The 10,365-nt window shown below is 48.5% G+C and overlaps 1 protein-coding gene across 1 annotated transcript; it reads left to right on the top strand.

The window, feature by feature from the left end:
• The first annotated feature begins 1,162 nt into the window (after nt 1-1,162).
• Nucleotides 1,163-7,931, top strand: ADCYAP1 (adenylate cyclase activating polypeptide 1). The gene is made up of 4 exons (XM_045527205.1): nt 1,163-1,337; nt 3,468-3,599; nt 4,072-4,170; nt 5,259-7,931. The coding sequence occupies exons 1-4, from the start codon at nt 1,228-1,230 to the stop codon at nt 5,446-5,448; spliced, it is 531 nt and encodes a 176-aa protein (XP_045383161.1). The 5' UTR covers nt 1,163-1,227; the 3' UTR covers nt 5,449-7,931.
• The last annotated feature ends 2,434 nt before the right edge of the window (nt 7,932-10,365 follow it).

The raw sequence follows: 10,365 nt of genomic DNA, 5'->3' as shown, positions 1-10,365 counted from the left end.
GGGTGAAATTGAAAACCATCCAAATAATTGGACTTCTTAAAAATTAGACTGTATGAGTGAAAGGTGTTTATGAGAAGTCGATGACTCCGGATCTTATCATCCAAGAGGACAGCACAGAATAGTTAATATGTTCCTTGAGGGACTAGGATGCTGACGTCTTTTTCTGATACCCGATCATTACGTGACTGAAAAAAAAAAAAAGGGAAGTCATTTCATGAATAAAAATCGGAGCGCAACAGTGCAACAAAATATTCTGTGCTTAAAGGCAATAGGCAGACAGATGTTGACAAAGAGGGCTCTCCTAAAACCATGTTCGGATAGATTTCTGCTAACTGCACTTATAAATACAAGCAGAAGGCCGGTCTTCGGCGGCAGCAGCAGCAGCAGAAGCCGCAGCTTCAGACGCAGCCAGAGGGACCTCAGAGCAGAGAAGGCGCTGCCGACTCTCGCAGCTGCCTGACCGGCGGCTCCCGCGGAGGCCGGCTGCATCGCCGGCCCTCTCCCTTTTCTTCCTTCCCTTCTTCTTTGACTTTCCCTCCTTCCCTTAATCACTTGCTTCTTTTCCTGGCGGACTTGGGGCCACTTTGCTCCCCCTCCCCATTTAGCTCATCGCCTCCTCTTTCTTTCTTCTGCATCCCTCTCCTCGCCCCCTTCTCTCCGTGTCACGCTCCCTCTTAGTTCTGCGCGTCTACAAACTTTTGAACAGAACACTAGCTCCAGCGAACAAGTCCTCCAGCTCCTCCTGCTGCTCCTGCTCGTTCCTGCGGCTTCTTCTCAGACACCAACGCCAGACGGTGATGCCTCTCAGGTTGTGACTCCGGCACAGAAACTTGAAGGAGCCCTTTGCCCGCCGTCCTACTTGGCAGCAGAGCCTCTCCCAGCAGCGGTAAGAGTTGACTAGCATGGGGAAAAAACCTTACCAAACCAAGCGACTCACTTGGCTGCTGATTCTCTCACTGGCATCAGCATCAGGGGACGAGTTAGCTTTCCTTCGTAGCAGGGCTGGCTAGTTATTGAGCGCTGAGTATATAGATACATATTTTTTTCCTAACTATAGCAAGCAAGAAGTGGCAGGGCGCGCGCCGGCTGTCACTAAGTGGTGTTCAACACAGGGAGCCAGAGCTTCGCTCCGTCCCTCCCCCAGCTTCGAGAGTTTTTTGGGGGTTGGAGGGTGGAAGGCCAGGGGTGTTCTCACAGCTGTGTGTCCTCTTTCCCGTCCTGCGCAGAATGACCATGTGTAGCGGAGCGAGGTTGGCCCTGCTGGTCTATGGGATAATAATGCACAGCAGCGTCTACAGCTCACCTGCCGCCGCCGGACTCCGGTTTCCCGGGATCAGGTAGGTACTGGCCGCCGGGGCCGAGCCGGAGCTGGGGCTTCCCTTCCACGAACACCTCCTCACGGTGTTCCTCCTGCAGTCCCCCGGGTCCGGACCACTAGCATCGCCCCACGCGCCCCCAGTGCGCCACCGCCAGCCTCCACCGGGCCGCGGGTCCGGGATCCGCGCTAAGCCCGAGGGTCCGGTTGGCTCCGCGACGGCTCGGCGCGCCTCCCCCCGCCGGAACAGCTCCGCGGCCCGGGTAGAGAGAGCGAGCTTGGGACCGCCAGAGACACCTCCCCTCCCCCAACCTGGCCCGCGGGACACAGGCAGAGCACGGCCCCCAGCTTGGATTCTTTTACCTATTCTTAGGATGAGTTAGGAGAACTTCAGCTCCGCAGCCAGGTCGGGGGTTGAGCGTGAAGCTCGCTCGGACTTTGCTTTGTTACAGCTCGTTCTGGACTATGGGGCGGGGTCTCCCTCTCTCTCCTCCGCCCTTCCTCTTCACCTCATTCGAATTCTTTCCCCCGAAGAGCTTTCTTGCCAGGGATCTGTGTTCCAACTGCATTTTGAGTCCCAGATTGTCCTGGGGTGGGGGTGGGGGCGTTGGCCTGGGATGGTTGAGGAAAAGCGACTCGAGAGAAGGAAGAACAAGAATGAGACTACGAGGGAGGTGGAAAAACAGCCGCAAGGGAGGAGGAAGAGAAAGCAAGCAGGCAGACAGGGCCAGAACAGCCCTGCCCGGCCCAGGACGGAGGAATCTTGGCTTTTTTCTTAACCCCTGGTTTCTAATCGGTCCGCACTGACCGGGTTCCCAGCGGCAGCCCCAGAGTCGCGGGCTTGTGTGCCGGACAGCGGAAGCGTCCTTGGCCGGGCAGCGAGGGGCGCGCGTTCTGCTCACCAAGCTGCTCCTACCGGCCGCGCCCAAGAGCGTTTGCCACTGATGTGGCCAGAGCCATGGGCTCTGGCTTCTGTATTAGGATTCCAGCCTCTGGGCACGGAGCAGGGCAGTGGCCAGAAAAGCCGGGGTTCAGGGTAGCCGGGCCAGGGCTGAGGCGCGTCACGGAAGAAAGGCTGGGTGCGCGGCGTGCAGAGGGGTGTGCTCGTCTTGCCCGGCCTCTCCAAGGAGGGAGAAAAGGCGAGCGAAGTAACGAAATACGACTCCAACCCCACCCAGAGAGCGCTACTTGCCCGGGCTGCATTCCAAGTCTCCCCAGGGGCCCAAAGCGAGAGGGATTTGTGTTGTAACCTACCCCTACCCGTCCTGTACCAAGGATCTAGGGAGCAGACGAAGGCGACTGCGACGTCGCCGAGCACCCGCTAGCTCTAGGTCCCCTGTTGACCCTTTCCCTGCGCTCCGGGGTTGAGATAGTGCCCTGCTATCGCTAACAGACTAGAGCGAACTATTTATTTAGTGGATTTAAAAGCCCCCTTATCTCACCCCTAGCTATTTTCAAATTCCCGGGTGCCTGGCACTTTCCCCCGGGCGAGAGGCACCGGAGGGCGTGGACACAACACAGTATGAGCCGCCGCCAAACAGGCTAAGTTTAGGGACATCTATTATTCATGTTCCTGCCAGATCCTCTCCTGCCCAAAATAGAAGCTGGAGGTTCTCCGTGACCTACATCTGCGCAGGGAAGGGCTCCCCTGGGTTTGGAGGCTGGGGTGGGGGTGGCTGCTGGAGTTGGCCGCCGCACACCCCGCCCAGCCATCCTCTCGGTTTTTGGTCCAAGCCTCCCCGTTCGGATCTTCGCATAGGTCCGCGTCTAGTCTCTCCCAGGGCTTTTCTCGTCCCCGCCCGTCGCTCCTTTGGGGAGGCTCGGGCGCCCGGCGGGGAGGGGCGGTCCTTTTCAGCGGCCGGGTGCGCGGTCCGCAGAGACGCCGCGGTTTCCTAGCGCTCGTGGAGCCGGCGGTCCCTTTTATCCGCGAAAGGAGGGGTGGGTAAGCCCCCTGGCGGGGTAGGAATTTCTGTGGGGTGTAGTTCCCTCCAACTTACCTCTGCCCCCACCCTGGTCCTGGAAGAAAAGACAATTGTCCCTGGGGGGGTCCTTTACAAACAGGGAAAAACAGTGCAGCCCCTTTCTTTGGGTCCCGGCAGAGCTGGGGAGGGACTTGTACTAACCACTCCTTCTGTCCCCGTCTACCCTGCAGGCCGGAGGACGAGGCGTACGACGGGGACGGAAACCCGCTGCCAGACTTCTACGACTCGGACTCGCAGGGCGCGGGGAGCCCCGCCTCCGCGCCGCACGACGCCTACGCGCTGTACTACCCCGCGCACAGGAGGTAGGACCCGCGCGGCCTCCGCGCCAGACCCCGGGTCCGGGCCCCGGGACTGAGGTGGCAGGAGGGGCGGTGTGGTGGCCCACCGAGCAGCCTTTATTTTTTTTCCCCCCGTAAAAGTCCTCAAGCCTCTCTTCTCCCTGGCACATCATGTGGGAGCGACAGAAAATTAGTAGCGGGCGGGTCTGTGTGGACCCGAGGGCCGCGTGGAGACCGAAAAGTCTGTGGCCCGAGGAGTGTCAGTGAGTGGAGTCGAGGAGCCCAGACTCCGCATCTGCCCCTCCCGGAGGCCAGGGCCGGCTCCCAATCCCAGCATTCACTCAGGGGAACATCCCGAGGGAGTTATTGTCCAGGTTTGCGCTGAGAGTCCGGGGGCTTCCCCGAACGCCGATGGGCGCGCGAGCCCAGCCGGGGGCGCCTCGACCCCTGGGGGACAGAATCAGTGACTCTGGCTGCGCCTTTGCCTCCCCGTTAGAGATGTCGCCCACGGGATCCTTAATGAGGCCTACCGCAAAGTGCTGGACCAGCTGTCCGCCAGAAAGTACCTGCAGTCGCTCGTGGCCAAGGGCGTGGGGTAAGAGTTGGTGAAAGAGTTAACCGGCGCCGGATGGCACGCGCGCGCTTGGGTGGGTGTCCGTGCTGGGCGCTCGCAGGGGGGGGCGGCTTCTAAGTCGGTGCGTGCACTTGGGACCCAGGGGGAATCTGCGCTCCAGGGTCTGGGGGGTACTGGCCGCGGGTCACAGGCGGAGATTTTGAAGTGGCACCTTAAATTTGGCCAGAGAGCTCGAGATCTGGAGAGAGGGGAAGAAGGCAGGAGAACTGGCTTGTTTGATTCGTTTTGAATGAAAAGGAAGAGAAACCGAACAAAACCCCCTAGTCATTCAAAACCTTCAAGCTTCGCGGGAGGATTTGCTATAATTTCCTCTAAGCATGCCTTTTTCAGGGGGAGGGGTGGTACTGAAAATTCAAATTGAAATAAACAAATCACCAAATTTGGACACTTAGGGAAACCAACAGTTCTTGCTCACGCCAGACAAACCCAGAGCATAGGGCTTGTGTGAAGCATAGCTCAGCAGAAGGCAACATTTTAATAAAGCCCATGGGAAAACAGATTACATTTTCGCAATGAATAATTCATGCAGTGAAAAATATTGCCTGCAGCCTGTCGACTTATATTATTATCACGTTTTTCAACTTAGCGTGCGGAAGGGGAGGAGTGTTCGTGTTTGACTAGGAATTGCAAGATCGATGCCAACTCCACGGCAGCAGCCAACGTGGCATTTAGGGCTCTTTGGTTATTTTCTCTGTCCGTCGGGAGCGAGAGAAACAGTTAGGACAATTTAGCGCAAACACACGGATGGTCAAATCTCAAAGGGAGGCGTTTGGGAAAAGGTTAGGCTTCAATCGCCTGCCATTCGCCCGGATCGCACCACGGGCACCTTCTGTAAGGACCCAGCGCCAGGAAATCCTGGGTGGGGAGGGAGGAACCGAGGGGTTTCCATCTCAGCCCTCCCTAAGGCCGCTTCCTGGCAGAGGAAGGCGGCGCGGAGGGCAGTGCGCGCCCTGTGCCCTTCTGGAAGGTTCCCGCGTGGGGTTGGGCCCGCCTGCTCCCCGCAGCTATTGAACCTGTCTCCTGCCCTGCCACCCTCCCTTTCCTTGCAGTGGGACCCTGAGCGGCGGCGCGGAGGACGACTCGGAGCCGCTCTCCAAGCGCCACTCCGACGGAATCTTCACGGACAGCTACAGTCGCTACAGGAAACAAATGGCTGTCAAGAAATACTTGGCGGCCGTCCTGGGGAAAAGGTATAAACAAAGGGTTAAAAACAAAGGACGCAGAATAGCGTATTTGTAGCGATGAGTTACCAGCTACCCTGTGTATACAACCCCGACACAATGAAAAGTCGTTTTCCAAACTGACCGAACAGTCATCGCTCATGTGTTCTATCCAAACATGTATTTATGTATGAAGTAAAGCCATTAAATGAATATTTTGATAATAATATTGTTTTTCTTTTTACAAAGCACTAGAGAATGCACAGATATACTTTGTGGACCAATTATTGATATATATTATAAATATATAAAAAGAGTATATATATATATAAGTATAATAGAGAGCAGTTCATACAAAGTGTGCACAAGGATTGAAAATTCGCCTGAGCTGTTTATGTTTTTATATAAAATAAATAGAAAATAGACAATCATTGTTTTGAATATTACTCCTATTTTTGTAAACTGGAATTCAAAGGATAGTATTTTTATCCGTGACAGGCCTGAAGATATTAATACTGACCATTTGCTACTGTACATAAACAATGATGCCCTGCTCTGGGAAGAGTTGAGGTAATGATTTGGAGAATTGCTGAAGGGTATTCTTTCCCAGGCAGGCTGCTCCAATCCCAGCCTAACTCAACTGGGCACTGACCCCCTGGTTGGGTGGCAATTCCAATACTTTTGCTTTCTTTGATTCTACTTTTATGTGTATTTGTCTCTCTTCAGACTCTCAGCCCAGAAGGAAATTCTCCTGATAAAACAAACAGCTCGATCCAAATTGTGCTTCTCCCCAGAATTCTTGCCAGCCATTCCCTGGGGGAAGAGTTGAGAATTGTACAGAGAAGGGAGGCTTGGATAGGAAGCTCTCTTTTCTGTACTTCCTGATGCTCCAGGGAACCTAATATCCCAAGATTAGGGCAATTGGAAAAAAGTGAAGGAAACAGAGGCATAGTGGAAGAGGCAGAGCATAAGGCAGTAGGAGGAGGACCCTGGAGAGGGACTGGTTTGAGGCTGCCCCCCGGGTCTGGGAAGCTGAGGGCAAGTCTAGTCCCACTTGGTCTGCTGCCTGAGTGACTTTGGGGCTGGGTATTGGAAATGGATGCAAAGTACAATGTGTTTTTCTCCAGTGCTGTCCATGCTTCTCATCTTGTGAAATGGCCAGGACCCTCCCCTTTGAAGCCTGCTGTGTACAAGCTACCCCTTTCCTTTGTGGTTTTCTAGAGACCCCTCCTTCCTACCCCCCTGCCCTGTTTAAGTACTGTTTACCATTTTTCATTCACTTCTCTTAAACTTGTGAATGCTTCTCACTTTTTTTTATTTGGTTGTTTGATGCAAGCACTTATTGTAAAGTTTAGGAACCCCTGTGTAGCTACCAAGTAATTATGCACTAAATATGAACCGTTTGTTTCTTGTTTATTGAGTTTGTAGGTAAAATGTATTTTTCTACATTATGGCTTATTGCTTAGTAAAATTTATTTCATAAAACCAAACTTTGTCATATTAGAATGTGTAGTGTTCACATGTTGCCAAGTTTTACTGATAAATCATTTAAACCTCTTCTTCATATGTATGAGTACTATCTTATGTCTGTGGTCAAGAGTGAGGTAAGCAAGCTCCAACAGACCCTGAGAACCTACCCTTGTATCCTTTCTTGGCTAAAGAAAGCATGTCTGTTTCCTGTCAACTCCTTGAACATATAGAGTAATCTTTATAAACAAAAGAACCTTCACCCAGCAAACCAGATCAAGCAACAACAAACCAGCCAGCCAGTCTCCCAAATTTTAGGCACAAGTTTTTTGGAAAAAACAAAACAAAACAACCAAGAAAAAGATTAAACATAGCTTGTAAAGTTAAAAGGACCTTTCTTTTTCCTTTACGGATTTGATCAGTATGAAGTCATAAATCAAAGAAAACGGAATTGAATTTGCATTCCCAGGCGGGATGGATGCTGCCAGGAGATCACATTGCAAACAGTGAAAACAGAGGCATTCGATCTATGCCTGAGTCCTGAGCGCAGAATCAGTCTCTCTTTAATTCTGCAGTCTCCTCAGGCAATGTGACACAGGATGCAGTTTGCAGCTTTAGTGCCTTTCTTCGCCTTTTAAATCGCCACGAATCACAGATGGCTATTTAGTGGCCCTACAATGCTGCAACACATCAGCTTGCATTTTAGTCTTAATTATTTGTTTCTTGGATAATGGGCAGAGTTTTCTGTATTTGTGTCAGCTGTTAGTGGTGAAATAGGGCTCTAGTTAACCTTTTATTTATGAAGTCTAATTTAGTGTTCCCGTGGCTAGTTGCAAGCATTCTACAGTGATCACCCAGTTTAATCTTTTGTATACTTTTTAGAAATGCCAGGAGCCTTACTAAACTGGAGCAAATTTATGCTATAGTGATAATTTAGGTAGATGTTAGTCTTGAAGCTCTTACTTTGTGTGCAACTGATTATAAAAACATCTTAACCAAGTATTACTACACACATGATATCTATAACTAGGACTTTGATAACTGTTATATAAAGTGTGTAAAATTTGTATGAATAAATTTTTGTAAACAATGCAACTTGGTCTAATGTTTGGAGAAAAAAGGACATTCAGGAAAAAACTACTTTAAAAATCTCTTAAAGTATTATATTTCTTTAGCAGCCATAAGATTTTTCATGTCTGGACTATATATCTAAGCTTCCATGTATTTTCATAAATTGTACTTTAACATCTGCTTGATGGGTTACAGGAGTCAACTAAAAATTTAAAGTAGCTACTCAGAGGAAGATGCCTAAGAAGATTTTAGGCTCATAAATAGGCACGGATGTTGGAACATTTATAAGATGCACAATTTAGATTAATTTCCATCCCCCAGTGTGTATACACATTGCTCAGTATGCAGAAGGTTACTAGGCGGTGGTGGGAGACAATATTGGAGCATTAGTTACACTTCTAAAATAGCTATCTAACATTGTTCTCCTATAAGTAACTCTGCAGACTAAATTTGTCTTGATAAAATTTTGTATAAAATGATTTAAGTAATCAGTTTTGGAGGTTTTAAAAGGTATTTAGAGAGATGCAAATAATGATCTCTGACTAAAATGTTTTGCATAGAAGGAACAAGAACAGGAGTAAGTAGAAAGTTAATCAGATACCTTTAAAATAAAACGTACTTTGAAACCTAGGACAAAACATAAAAAGTCATTTGTGGATTATGTGCTTCATTAGTTCATATTAACAAACTTTAAAGCAAGGCCTTTGTGTGTAATTCCCATAAATTCCCCAGCTGTGTGTTTTTTTGGAGTCTTTGACTGTTTCTGGGTTAAAAAAATGTATTGAAAGTCACTTATAATAAGTCATATACCATTTAATTTAAAATGTCAGATTTTCATCCTAAAAATCAATGTTTCAAATAATAAAGCAATGAATATGTCACAGTAGTATAAAAGGACTAGCAAGGATTAAAAAATTATCTGAAGCATTTAGCTCAGTATTTAAGGCTCAGAGTTACATAGGGAGCCCACAATCTAGAAATCTCATTTGTAGTAAATGAAAAAAAAAAAAATGAATACAGTACGGTTCATGTTTACACTGGATTTTATCAGATAAGGAGTTTTTCTCCATCTTTAATGTCCCCTCTCCCCCCATGGAGTCACTAGTGTGGTAAATGGAAAAATAAAGAAAGAGAATTTATTTGGTTGGGGCTAATGACTTGCCAAGAAAGTAAAGATAAGGCCTAGACTTGGCCGACTTCAAGTGAAGTAAGTTCATGTAGATAAAAATTTGCTATATTCTCTTATGTGGAATAACTCAAATGATGGCTTTTCTTAGGAAAACTTCATATATATTCATGTTCAAGAAGCCATATAGGTGCCTTATTGCTGTTAGGGCTGGGAACACATTAATTCAGTATGATACATATTTATTGAACACCTGGAATGGGCCAGGCACACTGGTCAAGACACCTTGACTAACCACCTGGGAGTTAGTATTTTTTCAAAGTATGTTTTCCTGAAGCAGAGTCATCTGGGGAAATTAATAATGTAAATTGTAGGGCTCTGTTAGAACCAGTGAATCTGCATTTTACATAAAAGCCCTAGATAATGTGCACTAAAATTTGAGACTGCATAAATTTAGAATTTGGTCACATAAGCAGGCACATATATATGTGCTGGGGCTGGATGTTTTCTTCATATTAAATAAGCAACAGGTCATGTTACCTACACACAGTAATAAATACACCAATAAGCCATATTCTCCCAGGATGGACATTAGACTTTTTGAAAATTGCAGTATTTCCTTTAGGTCACTAAGGCCACTAGTTGGCATTATTTTGTTGGGACATCTGGTTGGATCTCTCTGTTAAAGGAGTTTCTGGAAAGAGAGTGATCCTCTAAGTAGAGTCCAAAAAAATTCAATCACATGACTGGTAGATTGTTGATATAATAGAGAGAACCTGTGTAGCTAGCTGGGGGTAAGTTGGAGATCCAGAAGTCTACTTCCAATTGCATTATATCCCACTTTGGTTTTAATGTATTCACCCCTCCCCACAACTGTTTACAAGATGATTTCCTTTGGATGCCCCACTCTGACTTCAAACTCAACCCCACTGTTGACACCGTTACAAGATTGAAAACCAAGATCAAAGTCTACCCTCTTCTCCTTTGTTGCCATCCTTCTTTGAAGAAGGGAGACGCCGGCTGCCCCTGCTGCTTATTACCTCGCCACTGGATTCTTACATCAGCTTGCAGCTGTCATCCTGGCCTTTGTCATTCCCCCTTCAACCAGGTCGTTTTAGCTCCTTCTTGGTATCATGTCCGTCTGATCAGATGTTCTAGAATAGCATCGATTGTCACAGGGTTCAAGGTTCATACCTCTCTGTTCTCCAACACCATCCTTCTTCTTTAGAAGGACAGGGTCTTACCAGTGTTGGAAGTGTGAATGCTCCCTTTCAACCCCCAACAGTCCCCCCATGCCTGAGATGTCCTTTCTCTACCTACCCAACTTCACTA

The sequence above is a fragment of the Lemur catta genome, chromosome 16 (genome assembly GCF_020740605.2).
Source record: "Lemur catta isolate mLemCat1 chromosome 16, mLemCat1.pri, whole genome shotgun sequence".
Classification (NCBI taxonomy): domain Eukaryota; kingdom Metazoa; phylum Chordata; class Mammalia; order Primates; family Lemuridae; genus Lemur; species Lemur catta.
This window is presented reverse-complemented; position numbering and strand designations above follow the sequence as displayed.

Coding starts and splice junctions, on each gene's coding strand:
- ADCYAP1 (XM_045527205.1), top strand. CDS start 1,228: ATGACCATGTGTAGCGGAGCGAGGTTGGCCCTGCTGGTCTATGGGATA. Junction 3,600..4,071: donor TACTACCCCGCGCACAGGAG/GTAGGACCCGCG, acceptor CCTCCCCGTTAG/AGATGTCGCCCACGGGATCC. Junction 4,171..5,258: donor CTCGTGGCCAAGGGCGTGGG/GTAAGAGTTGGT, acceptor CTTTCCTTGCAG/TGGGACCCTGAGCGGCGGCG.